At 44.9% G+C, this 20,849-nt stretch overlaps 1 protein-coding gene across 1 annotated transcript in view; it reads left to right on the top strand.

The window, feature by feature from the left end:
- The first annotated feature begins 6,762 nt into the window (after positions 1-6,762).
- ZFP91 (ZFP91 zinc finger protein, atypical E3 ubiquitin ligase) overlaps positions 6,763-20,849 on the top strand; it is a 28,125-nt gene continuing 14,038 nt past the window's right edge. Inside the window, exons 1-6 of the mRNA XM_053285236.1 lie at positions 6,763-7,914; positions 10,973-10,998; positions 16,766-16,981; positions 17,330-17,366; positions 19,576-19,662; positions 19,969-20,097. Coding sequence (XP_053141211.1) covers positions 7,508-7,914; positions 10,973-10,998; positions 16,766-16,981; positions 17,330-17,366; positions 19,576-19,662; positions 19,969-20,097 — 902 coding nt within the window. The 5' untranslated portion in view covers positions 6,763-7,507. The remainder of the gene's footprint in view (positions 7,915-10,972; positions 10,999-16,765; positions 16,982-17,329; positions 17,367-19,575; positions 19,663-19,968; positions 20,098-20,849) is intronic.

Here is a 20,849-nt window from a genome sequence, read left to right as displayed (position 1 = left end):
CTCCTGATTGGAGTATGCCAGTCCACATATTGGCTGGATTTACCCCACCATCCCTGTGGGCTATCAGGGACCAGGACAGACAGGAGTTTGATTTGCCCCAAATGGAGGCTGCGAATTCTGGCTCAGCCTGAAGTATGTTCGGTTTTTAAAAATCCTCTAGTTTCAGAGATTTTTGAAAAATAACCCAGGGATTCTGTTATTCCCCGCAGTTTTCTTTGTTATGTTTGTGTTGGTCATGCCAGTAAATCCGCGTTCTTCAAAACTCAGTGAAGAGGAGTTTGACAACTGTTTGGGGCATGGTCTGCTCGAAGTGATTTGCAACTGCAAGTTCTGGGGGGGGGGGTGGCCACCTAGGGGCGGGTTTTGGTTTTTACTTTTAAAGCCGCCGCTGAGCAGGACAAGTGGCAAGAGCAGCTCCCCTTCATCATTTGGGAGGCGGGAGAGCTGCTCTCGCCACTTGTCCTGCTCAGCGGTGGCTTTAAAAGTTTTTTTAAAAAATGTTTTTATGTGTCAAAAAAAATGGGACAAATAGAGTCCATTAGGGGCAGGGGTGGGCAGGGTAAACATTATGTGATGAAGGCAGTCACTCGCAAAGGCAAGGGTTGAGCATCTTGCTGTTGGATCCAGCTGTCTTGCAACTCATTATGCTGGTCTTGAGCTCTTAGCTGTCCAACTATTTTTTAAAAGCTCTCTCCCCTCCTCCTCTGTGCTGTAATTTCTGATTGGTTGGAAGGAAAACCCGGACCAGGGAGGTGCGAATGCACTGGAAAAAGCTCCGCCAGGGAGTGAAGGGAGAAGCCGACAGCTATGTGGACTGTCATTTTAATCCCCCGAAGTAAACATCTTGTGAATCTGCTGTGAAGCAGATTCGCTCTTCAGAGACCTTGAGGCATAAAGCCATGTGTGGAAAACCTCCTGGAGGGCCAAAGTTGAGCAGCCCTGATCTAGAAGCATCCTGTATAATCTACAGGTCAGCAGCTGGAGACTCCAGTGCTTGTGGAGTGTTGCCAATGACCTTCAAGGCATCAATCACCCCCTAGGCTCAGTCTGGGGGGATCTGGCAGGAGAATCATGGCACCTTATCTTCTGCATCACCAGAACAGCTTGCAGGTGGAGGAAATGGCTGACCTGCTGCTCTACTACAGCACCCCTGATGGTGGCAGCAAAAACAAAAAGAGACTATTGCTAGTCAGCCCTGAAGAACCAGATGAGCTAAGAAGTAACAGGGGCCCTCTTGGTCAGAGGGTTACTGGTTTGGATCCACAGTCTCCACTTCTGGTCCAGCTTCTTTGCTCTGTCTGGAAGAACAACTACCCTAAGTTTGAATTTCCAATCTGAGCAACTTGTTGCTAGAATAGCCATATTGCCTCCTTCACCATGATCAACGCAGTTGCTGATCTTCTAGAAAACATATGCAACTTGTCACTAAAATCAGCCACCTTACTGGAAGATTTTAAAAGCATCCAATATAATGCCATTTTCAAAAAAATGATCTGTGGAGATAGTGAGAAAATTACAGGGGAGCCTAAGGTCTATTCTAAGTAAATTGATGGAGAGTGTGATAAGAGCTGCTCTTACCCCTGGACTTCGGGGCTAAGGTCCAGGGCCTCCACACCCCCTGGGGACCCCCAAATCTTCTTTAGTCTGACCTGGGTAGTGTGGTTTGTGCCCTACATGTTAAAAAATGATGCTTAATTTGCGGAGGGGGGCCTCCAAAGGCCTTTAGGTCCAGGCTCCAAAATTACCTCTGAGTGTAATTAAAATTATAATTGTTAAACATGTAGAAGAACAAGCCTTGCTAAGAAAAATCCAGCATGGGTTTTGCAAAGTCAGGTCCTGCCTCACCAACCTGTTGGAGTTCTTTGAGATAGTCAACAAGCAGGTGGAAAATGGTGATCTGGGAAACCTATATTTGGACTTCCCGTGGATCTTATGTTTCTTTTTAGAACGTGAGCCCTTTGGGGACAGGGAGCCATCTTATTTGTTTTATTTCTCTTTGTAAACTGCCCTGAGCCATTTTTTGGAAGGGCGGTATAGAAATTGAAATAATAATAATAATAATAATGATAATAATAATAATAATAATAATAATAATAATAATAATAATAATAATAAAAATAATCTGTATCGGATCTGTAAGAAGCTGCCTTATCCGGAGTCAGACCCTTGGTCCATCTAGCTCAATATTGTCTACACTGACCAGCAGCAGCTCTCCAAGGTTTCAGGCGAGAGTCTTTCCCAGCCCTACCTGAAGATGCCAGTGATTGAACCCAGGACCGTCTGCATGCAAAGCAGATGTTCTACCACAGCGAGAGCCCAATAATTTACTTGTTTGTAAGCAATATGAAACTATGGATGAACAGTGAGTTGAGTGGTAGATACTGAAAGAAAGCATCACCTTGGTGTGCAGTGTCAGTGAAAGAAGCAACACGACACTAGGTATTATTAGGGAAAGGAATGAAAAGGACATGGCCAGGATCACAATGCCTTTAAATAAGGGCTGCACAACTTCCGCCTTCCTGTAGATGTTGGACTACAACTCCCATCATCCTTGACAATTGGTCACTGTGGCTGAGAGTTGTAATCCAGCAATAGCTGGAAGGCCGAAGTTGTGCAGCCCTGCTTTATATCAACCTGTGTGGTCCAGTATTCCCTCTAAGGTGTGTGCATATGTCCGTGCATTCACAAGTTTTAAAATGTCCGCTCAGTTAATTTTAGATCCTGCTCAGGTTGAATCAGGAAGGCCCCACTCTGAATGCATGTGCACACACAGTGCCTCGATACTGCCACTTGGAACAAAACTCATTCCGCACAGAGATGAAAAGGATTAGAGGGAACACTGGTGTGGTCTGTTGATGGCTCTTAGTCATAATGGCTATAGGGAACCTCCATGTTCAGAGAAAAAGCAAAGTTGCTGCAAAGTGAGAGGGGTTTCTTGCCTTCATGCCCTGCTTGTAGCTTTTCCAAAAGCATCTGGTTGGCCACTGTGGGTGACAGAATGCTGGACATGACTGACATCTATCTATCTATCTATCTATCTATCTATCTATCTATCTATCTACCAACCAATCATATTTTTATACTGCCTGATATGTATATCTCTCTTTATCCAGCTGGGCTTTTATGACAAAGCTGCATTAACAATTGGCAACCTCACTTGTCAGCAGCCATGTTTGAAAGTGGAGTGTGAGGGGCTTGATCTATTTCCTTCCATTCTCTTCTCAAAGCAGCCCTCTATTGTGACGAGTTGTGCAATTGTAATAATAACCCACTTTTGGTTTAGAGTGGATAGAATAGCTTGCATTGTTTAAACTGGCCACAGGGTGGCAGAGCTGCACCATAAAAGAGATAGACAACTATATTAAACCAAGAGAAGGCAATGAGTGCAGCAATTCCTTCTCCTGCAATGGGAGGTGGTGGTGGTGGGGATGGCCGTGAACCTTGAGAGAGGAACCCAAATACTGCTTGAAGTCCTGGAGAGCCACTGCCAGTCAGAGTAGACAATGCTGCTCTAGATGGACCTACAGTCAGACTCAGTAGGCAGCAGCTTCCTATGTTCTGATGGAAGTACCTTGACCTAACAGAATAGAAAGTGTATCTTAGCCTGCTAATCCTGGCTGATATGTTTCATGCCAATCAGGCAGTGCAGCAGGGACTGGGGGCAGTACATCTAGGGCCTTCCTCCTTCTGTCCCATGATGCAGCTGAGATGACTGGAGGCTATTACAAGTCATGTAAGGTCAGGGGCGTAACTAGGGGTAGGGCAGGCAGGGCACGTGCCCCGGGCACCACTTGAAGGGGGGCGCAATTTCTTAAATTTAAAAAATAAAATAAAAAATGGCCACCAAATACAAAATGCCCACCGTGCATGCTCAAATGGCCTCTGTGAGACCATAGGCCATTTCAGGCCTTGCAGAGGCCATTTTAGCATGTGCAGTGGCCATTTTGTTTTCAGTGGCAATTTAAAAAAAAACACCACAATTATTTTTAAAAATGGCCACTGCACATACTCAAATGGTCCCTGTGAGGCCCTAGAGGCTTGCGGAGGAAGGGGTAACCTTTGCAGACTCCCACCCACCCACGGAATATAGGAGCGCCCCGAAGGGGCTACAGGTAAAAAATATTTTTAAAATTTAATATAAGTCACTGTACACATATTCAGTTTGGCACTATGTACAGAGAATCAGGGCTTGTGAATACTGAGCTGAAGCTTATGATCTAGGATTGTATTCATTTGTTCTTACTTTGCTTCTTGTGATAAGTGTGTATGTATGTATTGGTTTATTTCGGCCCAAGGCCAGCATAAATACAGGAAAAAGAAGGGAAACAACAACAACAACAACTTGTGATAAGTGAGTTAAATGTGATGTCTTAATAATATGGCTATTAATGGTGAGTTTGTCTTTGAATCAGTGTGAAATCCTTAGTATTAAGGCCCACTGGGAGTTTCTTGCTCTCTTTCTCTCATTTTAACTGTCTTTCTGAAATACTAGAATATATTCCAAGCAGTGACACAATTTACTCTGCACATCCTTTAATTATTTTCAGAGTATCTGGGAAAAGTCAAATTCTCCATTTATTTTTAAAACTTATGAGTGATGCTACAATGCATAGTAGAGAGTTAGACAGGAACTTCTGTTTAATTTTCTAAGTACACCTCCACATAGTATTTGGGTATTTCATGAGCCCCAGCATACTGAAATTTGTAGTTTTCCAGCATTTTTGGGTCTGGCTACATCCCCTGCTAAATAGTTTTTGAAATTTTAAAAGATTAACGAGTTGACTTGTATTTTTCAGCTGATATTGTGGTAAAGTTATCTGAAAGATGGGTGTCAGATATTTGGACAGGGGGCGCAATTTCAGTGCTTGCCCTAGGCGCTATTTTCCCTAGATACGCCTCTGTGTAAGGTTCAGTGACAAAGCCATACGACAGGAAAGAAGAGTGACTGCCAAGCTAGCAACTATTAGAGGAATCTGGACCTTGTCTGTGTGGAAGCTGCAGCACAGCTACATCCCTGGGTCTGACCAGCAGTTGATGAGTGGCTGTTAGGTTTCTGAGATGCTGTCCCTTCTGGCAACACATGCCAAGCAAGCCGAAAAAGTACAGTTCTGTATACAAAGAACGGTATACCTGACTGTATACAAAGAAGTATACAGCCTGAAATTATGATGGTGCTGTGATGCAGAAACACCCAACTCACTGATAGCATATGTTTATCTTGGGAAGCAAGTTGGAAGCAAGCTTGACGTTGCAAACAAAGAAAAGGCTATAAGTTGTGCAGCAATGTGTACAGCCATGAAACAATACTTGAGGCCACCTGCTGAAGTGCATGTAGAGAAGTAATTTAGATTAGCATCCCTCTTAAGCAAGTAAAGGATGTGCCAAGAGCGCACTGGCACATCCATCAGTGACATCTAATCGGGAGAAATGCATTCTTGCTACAGACGTACACGAACCTGTTCGGAGGCCCTTTTACGGGCCTCTGAACAGGTTCAAATACGGGGCCTGTTCAAAGTTTGAAGGCCCCGGGGGTTGGTGCTTTAAGGGCGGGGGGAGGGTGCACTTACCCCTCCTCCACTTACCCCCTTCCAGTGTCATTTTTCGTAAAAACCTCGGGGCGGCAGTGTACCTCCCTGCCGCCCCATTGCCCTCTTTGGCTGGAAGTGCAAGAGCTATGCCCTCCACTCTAAAGGTAGTTGGGCTGCTTGTGAATGTGAAAAGGAAGGCTCTAAATGGGTGTTGAGAGTCATTCAGTTTATAGACATAATCCTATATGTGTTTACTCAGAAGTAAATCCTACTGTGTTCAATGGAGTTTATTCACTAATAGCTTTGTTTAGGATTGTAGCCTGCTTTTGCTTATAAATAAGAGTTACAAAGAATCGGTGTTTTGGAAACTCAGTCTTTCTGCCTCTTCTCAGTCTAAGTAATGTTATCTAAATAGGCAGAATTCTAAAGCAGTATTTCACTCCCTACTCAGAGTATATAATTTGCCAGAGAAACAGAAAAAAAAGGGGTTGTAATTGAGCAGTAATAACTAACGGCTAAAATAGAGGTGTATTCTTCGGGGGGGGGGGACTTCTGTGCCATTAGCAGGCTTTCACAGAAATGCATTCAACAGGTAGAGCCTTTCACATCAATAAAACCACAATGGAGCTGTGCCTGTTAGATTTCTACCTGCTAAACAGCTTTTTAACGCAAGAAACCCTTGCGTTCCTGCTCTGCCAATACCTTTTAACCTTATGGAGCTTATTTTCTGGGGTGGAAGAGGGCACTATTAAAACACTTTTAAGATACTGAAGCAAAAGGAATAATGAGAGTTACATCCATCTCTGTGCTTTTACCTAGATCACTGCATGTCCATCTCTTTTTACTTCTCACCAGGGGCATTGAAGAGTATAGAAGCCCTGACAGAAAAGGGGGGCGAGGGGATGCAAGTCATCAATAGTTTCTCTTTAAAAAACGAAAGCGAGCTTCAAATCCTGCCCAGTGAATTTGGATTTTTACATTATTTTGCTCCGTATTTCCACAACTCTTACCCACAACCCCGCACAGGGTTTTATCTGTTGTAACCAGAGCCCTGACGTGTGTCTGCCAGGAACCCATTACAACTGCATTACCCGTGCTTGTACCTTCCATCGTGAACATAATGGAAACTACAACTCCCATAATGCTGCGCCTATTCACACATGCGCGTTTCTGACTGCGAGAGCGGAAATGCGTGCGTTCTCCATAAGTCCCGCCTCCCCTTATCGGACGCCATTTTGTCACCGACTTTCACCCGCCACACGACGGTGCTTTTTTTTTCTTAAAGGAGAAGCTACAGTGTTTTTGTTTTGTTTTTTAAATCTCCCCAAGCATGGAGCTTTGAAACCTGCGAACGATGTGAAAACCAGAAAACACGTTTTCGGAAGGTACCGGCTAACATTTCGTTTTACTCCTTCAAACAGAAGCTTAGGGATATCAGACTGGTCCAAACTGCGGGGCGAGTGGGGGAGGCGACGTTGATAGGACTAATGGCTACTCAGAAATACTGTCTGTGAGCAGTACTAATTGTTTCGCAGCTCGAGGCAGAGCACGCACGCAGGATCTGTACAACGGTGTGCCTTCAGCAGGGTAAAGAAGGGAATCTAAACTTGGCGCGAGAGACATAACTGTTAAACGGCTCTCAATTCTACGAAGCGCGCGCCACGGCCAGGAATCAAGACAGCGCGCGCGCGCTCCCGACAAGACTAGCCCGTTGATTGGTCCATAGAGTGCCAGCCCGGCTTGCTGTTCTGATTGGTCAGCCTTGGAGAGGGGTGGGGGTGTGTGTCTTGCATCGTCTCTCCTGATTGGCAGGCGTAAGGGGCCTTGCGTTCAGCTTGAACTCCGAACCTCTTGCTGATTGGCCTCGGTCCCACGCGCGGCGGGAGGGGGGTCTGCCGTACAGAGGCGGTGTGAGCGGCGAGGGCTGTCAGGGCCAGGAGGGGGAGTCGCCGCTGGGGTTCCCTCCGCCAGCTGCTCTGATGCCGGGGGCGTCCGAGCAGCCGGGGACCCAGGAGGAAGAGCCGCCGCAGCAGCCGCCACAGCCAGAGAGGGAAGAGGCGCGGACTCCGCCTCCCAGCGGCCGCCGGCGTCCCCCGCCCCCTCCCACAGCCGCCGCCGAGCAAGGGGAGGAGTCTGGCGGCAGCCGCGTTCTCCGGGGGGGCCGGGAGCGGGGCCGGGCCGCGGCTGCTGCAGCTGCAGCCGCCGCCGCCGCTGCAGCCTCTCGCCGAAGGAAGGCCGAGTATCCCCGCCGTCGCCGCAGCAGCCCCGGAGCGCGACAGAGCCAGGAAGGTGGAGAGCTGCCGCCCGCACCCGGAGCTGAGACTGCACAACCGCCAACTGCCACTCCGCCTGGCGCTGCCTGCAGGAAGGCGACCCCGCGCGGCTCGTGAGTATCCACCACCCTATTGCGCGCGCTGAAGGGTTGAGGCGGGAGCGGGGTGGGATGTCCTCTCTCCCTCCCTTCCTTCCTTCCCGTGTCACGCAGGCCACGCCGCGCTGAGATGATGCTGCTGCCAGCAGGGTGATAGATGGCCGCATGACAATTGCCCACACGAATCTCACTAAGGCCCCGTCCAGCCCACTGTTCTTGTTCCCGCAGGAGCCTGAAAAGCAACAGTCTTGCTCTGATATTTGTCCCCGAACTCCTGGTGTTCACAGACAAACTGTTTCTATGGAGTTCTGTCAAACTGAATATTCCTGTCTTTATAAGTGTGGTCTTGTTCCTTGGCCAATTGTCACGTTATATTATGCATTCTTGTATTTTTAAATGAAACCCTGTTTTAAATGAAACCCTGTTTTGTATGCTGTTGCATTAAATTGATATGAATACTGCTCAGGAAAATTATGTAACTGCTGGACATTACCCAACTTCAAAAATAGCTTTGCTGTGATGTATTGAGAGCAGGTGAGGCAGTTATCAATTTGAAGCACATTGGAAGCTTTGTGCATGCTTATTTGGTTGGCAGTCCCACAGCATTCAGTGAGTCTTGCACTAATCAGATTATTACTTTAGGATTCCAGGCTCCTAAACAGTTTAACATAGGGCACTGCCTTATACTGAGTCAGACCACTGGTCCATCTAGCTTAGTATTGTCATTATTTACTAGCAGTGGCCCTCCAAGGTTTCAGTCAGGAGTCTCTTCTAGTTCCTCCTGGAGATGCCAGGGAGTGAACCTGGGACCTTCTGCTTGGAAGCATGCAGCTGCTCTTCCACTAAGCTATGGCCTCACCCCCTGAGCCAGCGGTAGTCAACTTTAGCTCTCCAGCTATTGCTGAACTGCATCTCCCAGCATTCCCAGCCACAATAAATTGTGTCAGAGGATACTGGGAGCTGTAGTTCATCAACAGCTGGAAAGCCAAGGTTGACTAACCCTGTCCTAAGGGGAATATCTTGCAGTGCTCACATGTAGGCAGGGCTGCCACTAGAGCAAATGAGATTCAGGACCAATTTTTCTCATAAGATATGAATCACTAGTATTTTTAAGCCCGTTATAACAACGGGCGCTAGCCTTTTTACCCCCCTTTATGTGTTCTTCATCTTTGTGTGTGTGTGTGTGTGTGTGTGTTTGTTTGTCTCTCCTGCCCCACCCTCCCTCCTGCCCCACACTCTGGCCTCTCTTCCTCCCCCTCCCACCCCGCTCACACCCTCCCCTTCCTGTCAGCCTCCTGCCCCAGTCCCTCCTGCCACCCTACTCCCTCTTGCCCTTCCCTTCCCCCTCCCCCTGCCTAACTCCCTCTTGCCCTTTCCCCTCCTCCTGCCCCACTCCCTCTTGCCCTCCCCCTCCACCCTGACCCACTCCCTCTTGGCCCTCCCTCTTCCCCCCTGCCCCACTCGTTCTTGCCCTCCTCCCTGCCCCATTCCTTCTTGCCCTCCCCCCTCCAACCCTCCCTCTTGCCCTCCCCCACTTGCCCTTCCCCCTCTCCCCTGCCCAGAAGAGTCTTGCGCTCCCCACCCCCAACCTGGCAACTTTACTCACTGTTTTGAACGCGACGGAGAAAGGAGCTCGCAAGCAGAGCTCATTTCTCGGGCAAGCCTCTTCCCGGACTGTTGCATTGGGCGTAAAGGACGCCCAGCGGCAGTCTGGGCAGTGTCTTTGCCGAGAGAGGAGCTCTTTTTGTGAGCTCCTTTTTCCTCGGTCGTCGGGGTTGGTTCTTCTTTGGGTAAGGAGGTCTCGGGCAGCTGGGTGGGCGGTTGGCGGCGGCGGCCGCAGAGGCATTTTCCTGGGCCATGTTGGCCCTTGTTCATGTGTGGGGGAGCGGGGAAGGCGGGATCGGGCTACTGGGAGGGCGGTTGGCGGCCGCGGCCGCGGTGGCATTTTCCTGGGCCATGTTGGCCCTTGTTCATGGGGGGGGGTGCGGGGATGTCGGGCTCTAGTGTGGGGAAGTCGGGCCCCAAAGTTTTCCCCCTGGCCGGCTTTAGCGGCGACGCCAGGCCTCGGCGGCGGCTCCGCCACCACCTCGGCCGGCTTCCCCCGCCGCCTCTTTCCCCTCCGCCTCTTTCCTATCTTCGCGGCGGCCGCTTCTGGCCCCGCCGTTTCCCTCGCCGCCTCTTCCCAGCTTCTTCTGAGCAGCCGCTTCTGGCCGCCCAGGATGTCCGCCGGGTACCGGCGAGCGTGTCTCCCTTGCTCTGTTCTGCTCCTGCGCTTCGCGCAGGCCCAGAACAGGGCAGGGAGGCACGAACACACGCTTGGTGCCCGTCCACGGACGGACACCAAACGTTTTATTAGAGAGGATTATATTTAAAATTGTGGGTGAGTTAGATCTGGGAGCTGTGTACATTTGCAAGTATATGGGACACAAGCAATTTAGCGTGTTATAATTTATTGCCAGTTGAAGCCTAGGTTTTAAAAAATGAGATCATGAGAATTGAAGTCTCAAGACCCTGACTGATACGGGCTCAGTTTCTATTATGAACTGCTATCACGAATATTTATATGCCGCTTTTCAACAAAAGTTCTCAAAGCAGATTACATAGAAGAAATAATGCGTAAAATGGATCCCTGTCCCCAAAGGGCTCACAATCTAAAAAGAAACATAAGGCAGATACCAGCAAACAGCCACTGAAGGGATGCTGTGTTGTGGTTGGATAGGGCCAGTTGCTCTCTTTCCCTGCTCAATAAAGAAAATCACTACTTTAAAAATGTTCCTCTTTGCTCAGTTAGCAGGGGTTGTGTGGGGAGTGGGGTATGTGTAAGAACTGAAAGGGCTCCACTGACACCTGGATGATTTTATTAATGTGTGTAGCCATATTAATTGTTCTTTTGAAGATGAAGATGCTTAATTTTTCCTGAACCTGTAGCATCAACACTTGTGGTCTGATATATATGCTTGTCTTATAGTGAGATTATGATAAAGAAAAAAAGTTGTTTTGCTGAAACACGTATCCTCTGGATGTCGTCCCCCCCCCCAACAGAAATTCACAATGTGTTTTATTTTTATTTCAGGTATCTAGATAAAGCTACAGTAAAAGGTAAGATTTCTTATAAAACATAAGAATTGCTTTGTTAGACCAGGCTAAATGTCTAAGTCCAGCTTGTGGATTAGAGTTGCTGCTGAAAACAGTAACTGCCAATACATGGTGGTGATAGCTCTGGTTTGTCCCTAACACTGGGGAGTCAAAAATGTACTGCTGATCTTGCTTTTAACTGTGATGGGTAGTAGCAGCTGATTAGTGTACCTTCTAGGAACCTTCTTTCTCCCACTCCTCCAGTCATCTAAATTAATACATCCTGTAACAACAAATTCCATGAGTTAATTTGGCATTGTGTAAAGCATCTCCTTATGTTTGTCTCCAACTGCCAGTTTCATGGGATAGAGGTGTGTGCCATCTGGTTCTGTTGACATTACTTTATTTGCCTGTTGTTGTTGTTGTTGTTGTTGTTGTTGTTGTTGTTGTTGTTGTTGTTGTTGTGTTTAAGCTTCATATACTTGTCACCTTTATTTGACATACATCAGGTGCAGATACCTTTTTCAGAATCATCAGTGAAAACTGATGTAAAGAATTTAGTCAGCTTGGCATATCTTCTCCCCCCCCCCCCCTTGCAATATTCTGTTTACATTTTAAAATACTCTTTTCCCAGTATACATTTTTTCTTGCTTATTGCCTCTATATCATGTTCTTAACAGAGACGTGGGATTGAAATATTTCCAATACTTAATTTTTTCTGTGGAAAATCTTCTACTTTTAAAGTTTCAAATTGGGCTACTTGAGAAACTGAGATACAGTGAGGGGAAATTAATAAGTGAAGGTGTGTTTTACTGAATAAATAGGTAACTATCACAGTCTGTTCAGGGCATCAGGAAAATCTGTATAGTATTTTTTGGGGAGGGGTGGCAGTAGGAAAAATTAATGCAAATTTTTTGCAAAAGACGCAATTGGCATGGGGAAAGTTTGATTCAATTTTTTTCTGGAAAACTCATCTCTGGTTATTAAGGATATGGGAGATCTGTTTTCAGGATAGCCAAACCTATTTATTAATTTATACCTCGTACTTTGACTGTTTAAGTTTCCCCAACCAGCCTACAAAATAAGACCAATTCAAATTACATTAAAACTGCGAACAACATAAACAATTACGTGCAAGGAAAATAATCACCTAATATCAACTGCTTGACAAAACAAAAACTCCTCTGCCAAACAATTGAATACCAGCAGTTGAGGGGGCTAAACCATGAGGGGACTGGGTAGTAATGAAATAGTATAGTACTTCCTTTTATTAAGTGGTTTTCCAAACTAAACTCAGAGAGCTTGGTAATTCTGTGTTGTACTGTTTAACATGGGCTGCAGATTCTGTTCCCTCTGTTTTTTTGCTTTTCAGCAAGCTTGCAAACAAGATTATTTTGTTTTTAAATGGGATATAAAATTTGCAGGTCATATTCATCAGCAAGCTTGCAAACAATGGTATTTTGTTTGGGTTTTTTTGAACTTGGATATAAGAGTTGCAGGTCATACTTATTCAGAAATTATTACCAGAGTATATTTGTGTTCATACATTGTAGTAAGTTAATATAGCAATGGAGCAAAATTGGAATTCTCCTGGGGTGCCAAATATTTTTGGTGGGGTGGGGAAGAGATGAATGAATTTCTTTTATAAGGAAAAAATATATAAATAGAAGCTTTGTGTGTGAGGCTTTTTGTCTTTAGTAATTGCTAAAGTTGTTTAGTAGTGAGATAAGAACTGCTATATATTAGCTAAATCACACTGCAAATCTACTGCATGTTAATATTTATTGATTTCCTTTAATTTCACATTCAGACTCATGGTTTAGGTTATGGGAGATAGGAAGATGGAGGCTATTCAGAGATTGGATTATTAGGTTAGGTATTTGTGGAAGAAATAGGGGGATATTAGGAGTCTTGTACAACTGTTGAGATTATTTCTGTACACCATGTCCAATTTTGGTCATCTGTGTTCAGAAGCATAACTCGTGCCAGAACAGGTGCAAAGCAGTCTCTAAAATGGAACACCTTGCCTCCTGAGATCTGTAATGCCCCCTCTCTTCTGTCCTTTAAAAAGCTTTTGAAAACTTATTTATTTTGCCAGGCTTTTAGTTTTTACTGTGTGTGTCCCCCCGCCCCTCCCCGGTCTTCATTGTTGTTTTAACTTATGTAAACCGTCTCGAGTCTAAGGAAGTCAGGAGGTCAATAAATTTGCTAAATAAAAAAAGGTGACTGGAACAGAAAGAGTTATTAAGCAGAAGCTGTTGTTTTATTTAACAAATTTATTTTATTTTTTAAAATCAAAATGAATCCAGAAAGCCACTTAAATATTTCTAATTAAGAGCTCATTTTGCAAATTATCCTGTTCTGTGGGCACCTTTCTCTAGTACAGCAGCTCTTAGCTTCTTGTTTGAATAGCATAGGACTGACCTGTGTGAGCCCAATGGATGAATGATATGGTTTTTCCAGGGGAAAGGAGATTGTCTGACCTCTGATTCCAGGTCAGCTGTATGATTGTAAGAGCAGAAGAAGCTTTCTCTACTTGTCAGCCTCCTGTGGTCCCCCTGCTTGACATCCATTAGGAGGCAGCATTCTCTGAAGAAAGACTTGGCTGGAGACTGGAATAGGAGACTCCTCACACTTCCTCTCTGAAGCCAGTCTTTCTCCTGCCTACGTCTTCAGAAGGATACAGGTTCATGTCCTGAGCAGAAAAAATGATTCTGACTGGTTTCGTCTGTCTGACCAGGCAAGAAGGAGTGAATAGCAGCAGGCTGGTCAGCCTGCTTTTGTTGAGGACACTGATCTAGCTTCATAGCTACAATTTGACTCCCTCTCCTCCTGCCCATAAATCAAGGTGTGAGCAAGAAGCCCACCAAGGAGAGTGAGTTGTGCCTTATTCCCTTGGCCTTGCAGCCCTCCCTGAGGTGCAGGAGATCTCCCTCCCCCATCTGTCTGAGAAGATCTAGGAGGATGAATTGTGCTTTGGGCATAATGTCTAGGGCTGAAATCAGGTTTAAGGTATTCTTCTATGGAGGCCCACATGCTCCCTTCCATCCCCTGTCCATTGCTGCTGTGCTTCCTGCTGTCTGTCACCCTTGACTGCAATTAGCCCTGATGGAGTTCTGGGTTTCCTTCCTCTTGGTGCTAGGTGTGGGGTGTGTGAGCATTCTTTAGAAAGACCTTCTTGTGGTGAGAAAGCAAGCTGGTATCAAGCCCACATCTTCATGGAAGCAGGGGCTCTACTTGGCTCCTGTTTGGGTCTTTATTGTTCTCATTGCAGGTAGTTGCGCAGTGGTCTCTTTGCTCTCGTTCTTGGCAGTTCTCTTGTCTTTTCACCAGACTGATCATAGAGAGAAACACTTCCAATATTCATGGTAATGAGAACAAGACCTAGTTTAAAGGGCCCTATCCCCTCTGTGACACCTAGCCACACTTAAGATCTGGTGCTCTTAAGTTCAGCTTGCAACACTCCCCACTGAAAAGACTAAGCTGCAACCTTCATTCCCATCACAGATCAAGATGCCCTCCCCTAGCCTTTCTCATGTTCCTGAATTTCTGGCAGACAAGCATGCTGCAATTCTCCCTAGATTGTCCAGAGTAATCTAAGAGACCATCAGGTCAGGCTAGGTCTGATTCTCATCATTGTGGGAAGCACAAACAACAGAGGAACTCTGCACTTCTAAGGAAGTAGATGGGAAAGCTCCATAATATATTTTCCAACATCAGTGTTCCTGAACTACATCTTCCAGGTTACTCGAGGTGCTCCAGCTCCCAAACTAACCCAGGACCAGTGTTCCCTCTAAGGCGTGCACATGTGTGCATACTCACATGTTTTTTGATGTCTGCTCAGTTAATTTTGGATCCCGCTCAGGTTGAATCACGAAGCCCCATTCTGAATGCATGTGTGCACACACTGCCTTGATACTGCTGCCCAGAACAAAATTCATTCTGCACACAGATGAAAAAAATTATAACACTTCCCAGGACCCTCCTAGTGTGTGCGCGCATGTGCACACGCCTACCTTGCCCTCCAAGGCTCCAGAGCAGTATTTCCCTGTTTCCAGTGTTCTGAGGCATTCTCACTTCTGTCTGGTTGGGCCCTGGCCATATCCCTTCAGCCAGCCTATCCCAAGTTGCTTAACAAGATTTACTTCTTCAGCATGGAGTGCAGTTTATTTATGACCCCCAGTGTTGATGAAGCAATGGCATTACTCGTCAGGAAAACCATCTCTTCTTGCTGTCCCCTGACACACCTTACCTAGGGATCAGACTGACAGAAGAGTTTGTATTTCATTAAGGAGAACAATGTATGTAACACCATGGTCTCCAAGATGGCACCATCCTTTCTCTTGTCTTGAGAGTTTCTTTTGAAGTGCCTTCAGAGAAAAACTTTCTGAGTCTGCTGCAAAGACCATTGGTGAGCCATATAACAAGTCTTCTGTCCTCACTGATGGCCTAATGGATACCCTACAATTCCTGGGCAGGGCCGTGGCTGTCATAGTGGCCACCAAGAGGTCTCTTTTAACGCCAAATATTAACTGATTCACTAGCTACCAAGTTGGTACTTACTGGAGCTGGAGTAAATGCTGCAGGACTAGTAATGTACCAAGAGGGCGAAGTATTAAGAATTCCAATTTATGTTGGCCTCCAATTACACTACTGACCCAGATTGGGGTGTGTGTCTACAATACTTTGGTTGAGTTGAGACCTCACTGTTTTGGATCTTTGAGTGCAGGAGACGCTTCATCTTAGGTATTTGCTGGAGTTCTGGGAGGTTTCACAAGAGAGCTTTCTTGTCTTTTCTGTGCTTGCTAGCTCAGGCCAAGCAGAGACTCATGAAAATAGAGAGGACAACGTACATGCATACATTCTGAGTCAATGGACCTTAACCCTGGGGAAACAGAACCAACTTGAACAAGTCTCCAGCTGAGCAGCCATTCACTTAAGACTTCTTGCATGCCATCAGTGCTATGTTAAAGAACCTCTTTTATTCATTCTCCCCACTTCCCCTCCTATTAATGAGAGTACTGATCAAGATACACTCACAGTGAGCTTGCGTTATCCTCACTGCTTCCAGATGCTCTCACAAATTTGCTCCTGCAGTAATGGGCATTAGTGTCCCAAGCGAGATCTCCTCCTACTCTCTGCTTGGAGCTGAAAAGGCAGGACTGCCGGGATGGGAGCTAGGTTATGCCATTAAGGAGTTAGGAAGGACTCTGCCATCAGGGTCTTTCAGGGGAATAGTTTTGCCTGCTGGAGTCAAACTAAGGCACTCCTGCCTATGTCTACTTCTATCCTTGTAATATTGGAGTTACTTCAGGAAGGCCTTAACCTAGGCCTTAGTCAAACACCTTCTGCATACAAGTTTATATTCCATTTTATTTCTGTCTGACTGGGTCCCAGTGGGTTCCTATCCCCACACCAGCTATTTCTACAGGACTCTTGTTAATCTCTCTCACAGTAGTTCAGTGTTTTTCCATTTCTGATAAGAAATTTCTGTTCTTATCCAGACAAACAAGTAGAAGGAGAATTTGCAAATTCTCCTTCTAATTGTTTGCCTGGATAAGAAAAGGAGCAACTACCCTGAGTGACTCAAATGGATGTCTCATCAAGGCTTAAAGCTCCAGGTTTAACTTTCAGGTGGAAAAACATTGAACTACTGTGAGAGAGAGATTAGCAGCAGCCCTGCAGAAATAACTGGTGTGGGGATGGGAACCCATTGGGACCTAGTCTGATATGCAAATTCTCCATTTTCCTCTTTGATCCATGTATTATGTTACATATGCTTATATCACAGATCCCAAAGAAGAGACTGAAGAGGAAGAAGTATCCAATATTATTGCTGCTGGAACCCCAGTTAGCACAGCCAGGCCCAGTCGGGGCTGGCGCAGCAACAGGGCAGCTGCTGTTGTTCGCCAGTGCGACACAGAGAATTCACGGAGCTCTAGGTCCAAGACTGGGTCCCTCCAGCTCATCTGCAAGTCAGAACCAAACACAGACCAGCTAGAATTTGGTATGTGCTTCTTTAAATCACTAAAAAGTGAAACCATTGGGACTATTAGTGAGTCTGCATAAAATTACTGTGTAGTAGAAGGGAGAGTTTCAAATTGCAAATTGTGTATCTTCAGCATTATATTCTAAAGTTCTCTTACTGAAAATAGGATGATCTCAGATAGCTGTGTGCAACAGTGATCTGGTGCAAGTACAGTTTAATAGTTGAAATGCAAATGTGTATTAGAGTGGCACACATCCCATTTTATTGGGTTACCATGAAAGAGATAACTCTGAATACTAAGATGCAGACTGATCATCACGAGAACTTATGCTGATCTGAAAATATCTTTGTCTTTGTTTTTTTTAGAGGTCACAGAAGACCATCCGTCTCCATCTGGAATTAGGTAAGGAGCTTTGATTGGAGTGTATTTCCCTACCTAATATATAGTGGTTGGAGGACTGGTATGATAGAGAAAATCCTGGTTGAAAGTGGGTGTCTTTGAGTCTTAAATGTCATTCTGAAAGACTTGGCGAATGGAAAGAATATAGATGTAACAAATGCCCACTATTAGTTGATTAGTCGCGTTGGATGAATTAGAGGCTAAATCTTAATATACAGGGTCCACGTGAGACATTTAAGCATTATTCCAGTTTAGGAATTCTTTTGATCTAGGAGAATTCTAGATTCAACATTCTATTTAAAGATAGGAGTCGGGGTGGGCAGAGTGATGTTATGGGGAGGATGAAGTGGATATGTTATCTTGTGCAAGTTTTCTTCTACTCACAAAGGTGATGGGTCTTTCCTCATGTTAGCAACATAAGTGTTCAAAATCTGTGTTCTGCACCTGACAAATCTTATTCCCATGGGCCAAAACTAATATTTTTGTTGCTGCAATCTGTCTCATGGTGGGGTATCCAGGATGTCTCTTTCTCCTTGGGTTTGATGATGGCACTAGCAGTGGCAACAGGTACACAGTCTGGGGGTCCTTCTGGATCTGAACCTCTCCCTAGTGTCCCAGGTTGAGGCAGTGGCCAGCTTCAGCTGATATGCCAGCTGCATCCATTTCTTGAGATGAACCACCTCAAAACTGTGGTACATATGCTGGTAACCTCTAGGCTGGATTACTACAGTGCGCTGAATGTGGGGCTGCCTTTGTACGTAGTCCGGAAACTGCAGTTAGTCCAGAATGTGGCAGCCAGGTTGGTCTCTGAGTTATCTAGGAGAGACCATATTACTCCTGTGTTGAAAGAGCTACACTGGTTGCCAGTATGTTTCCGGGCAAAATACAAAGTGCTGGTCATTACCTATAAAGCTCTAAACAGCTTAGGCCCTAGGTATTTAAGAGAATGTCATCTTCACCATGAGCCCTCCACCTGTTAAGATAATCCAGAGAGGTTCACCTGCAGCTGCCGCCAACTCGTTTGGCGATTATTCTGGAATGGGCCTTCTCCGTTGCTGCCCCTAGACTTTGGAATGCGCTCCCTGTTGAAATAAGAGCCTCCCCATCTCTGGCAACTTTTTAAAAGGCACTGAAGACACATTTATTCACCCAGGCTTTTAATTAGATCTATGGCTTTAAATTTTAATGTTGGTCTTAATGATTTTAATGTTTAAATGATTTAATTGTTTAATTGATTTCATTTGGATTTTAATTGTTGTTTGTTTGTTTTTGTAAACTGCCCTGAGCCATTTTTGGAAGGGCAGTATATAAATTACATTAAAAATGAAATGAAATGAATAATGAACTAGTCATAGTGATTTGAGGCACTGGGGCTTTAAATCCTACTGCTGTTGTCTGTCTTGACCATATAAAGGAAAATGTATCCACTTCTTGATCTGGTAGGGCGACAAGCTAGAGAGGAGACCTTTCACATGTTTGCTTTCTTTTCTGAGGCTTCAGTTTATTATTCTCTGAAATGTTTATAGATTGATAACAAACATAGGAAATATGTCATCTAGTTATTCTAGGAAAATAGATAAGTCTTTAGATCATGTTAGTTCCACTTAAATTGCAGCAATGTTCATTATGGCCATTCCTATAATTGGATTAGTTGAACAACTGCTCCATGCCCTCTGTCATATGTTCTAAAAGAGGTGGTTCTGTCCTTCGTAGTGAGTCTTTTCTGCATACTGCCCTTTGTTCAGCATCTACACTAGCTGTGATCTTGACTAACAAAGAGCCAGTGCAATAGGAAAAGCACTGGTGCTTCTGATAAGTTCAACTAATTCGGCTCTACTGCTAGTTCAGCAGTGGAGGCAAATTTCAATTACCTTTTCTTCCCCAGGAAGTGGTATCACCTGAAAACATGTCCCTGAGAGTTATGCAGCTCTCTGGGACATACTTTCGGGTAACAGGGCTTCCAGGGAAGGGGAGGTGGTTGAAATTCTCCCATACACTAGCACTGGGGCAGTGGAACTCTTCAGAAGCACTGGTGTTTCTCTCGTTGCACTGGTGCTTCATTGGGATATCAGCCACCGTACCATATTCAGCATAATATGCAGAAGAAATGAATGATGTTTATACTGTCCTCCTTTTGTACATGTAATATATTCCCAGACAAAATAAACCATTCCATTACCACTTTGCTCCCCCCACCCCACCCCATCAACAGCGATGAAGAGGAAATGCTCATCAGTGAAGAAGAGGTTCCTTTCAAAGATGATCCAAGAGATGAAACTTATAAACCCCACTTAGACAGGTACTAAATTTTGTTTTTTCAAACAGTAAAAAATTGTGTGCTCTCAATCTGATCTGTTGAGAGCAAAGAGGACATCTATAAGAACTCAAACCAGTTTTCCCCTGTATTAAGTTTCCATTACTGTGACAATTGAACTGGCGGAAAGGGGATATAAGGCGTGTATGTGCACTGATTACAGGGATGGAAAACATGAAAAGCTGAAATATTTTAAGGATCATGTTGAAGAATAGTCCAGATTCAATTAAACTACAGAGCTCATCTAGAAAGAAAAGATTGTCCTAAGTTTGTAAATGTACCTATATGCAGGGAAGTTCCGAAGCAAAGGAAAAAATCAGGAAAGGGAAAAGAAGAAAAAGAGAAACAGAAAGAGATTAAAGTGGAAGTGGAAGTAAAAGAAGAAAGCGAGTTTCGGGAAGATGAAGAGCCACCCAGAAAGTGAGTAAGATTCTCTGCCTTAGTGTATATTCATGTTACACTTGGTGTGGTCAAGACTCCAGGTGAAACTAAAGGCCATGATGGTGCTATAGGCTAAATCTGAAAGTCAAGGGGAATTTTTAGTCCCACATACTATTGCTGTGAAGTTGGCAATTAGGTGTTTCTGTAGATTTGCAAACCTAAGTAAATATCTGAACTGTAACTGCAATGTTGACAAATTATGAAGTAATGAAAGTAATTTGATGACTTTATACATAGCATTGCACCTACTACTTCTGCTACTAGATTGGTAATAAACTATACTATACATCAACTTTTTAGCAGACCACTCTTCCCTTTTGGCTTTTGCGTTTTCAACAGAGATTGCCCGTGGCCATGCTTGAGATTGCCCGTGGCCCTACCCACAGTCCAGTCTTGGGTTACCTAGATGAAGGTACCTAGAAATGTACAAAGCAGAAATTACTGGAATACTATGTTCTGTGCTGTGTGTGTGTGGGTACATGTACAGAAACAAAACAAAATGCAAATTCTAAATTTTGAAGCCATATGAAAACATAGTGCTCCTGTATCATTTCCCCTCTAAGTTATAATCAGTTAAGAAAGCAAGAGTGGTGTCTGTCTGTCTTTGCATTACCAAAATAATTAACTACATTTGAAATCTGTTTTTGTTTTGAAATGTTTGAGTTAAGAATTATACAATTTGAATCCCATTGTTCTTTCAGGTTTAGAAACTTTAGGTTTCAGAGTTACAT

The sequence above is a fragment of the Hemicordylus capensis genome, chromosome 1 (genome assembly GCF_027244095.1).
Source record: "Hemicordylus capensis ecotype Gifberg chromosome 1, rHemCap1.1.pri, whole genome shotgun sequence".
In the NCBI taxonomy this organism is placed as follows: domain Eukaryota; kingdom Metazoa; phylum Chordata; class Lepidosauria; order Squamata; family Cordylidae; genus Hemicordylus; species Hemicordylus capensis.
This window is presented reverse-complemented; position numbering and strand designations above follow the sequence as displayed.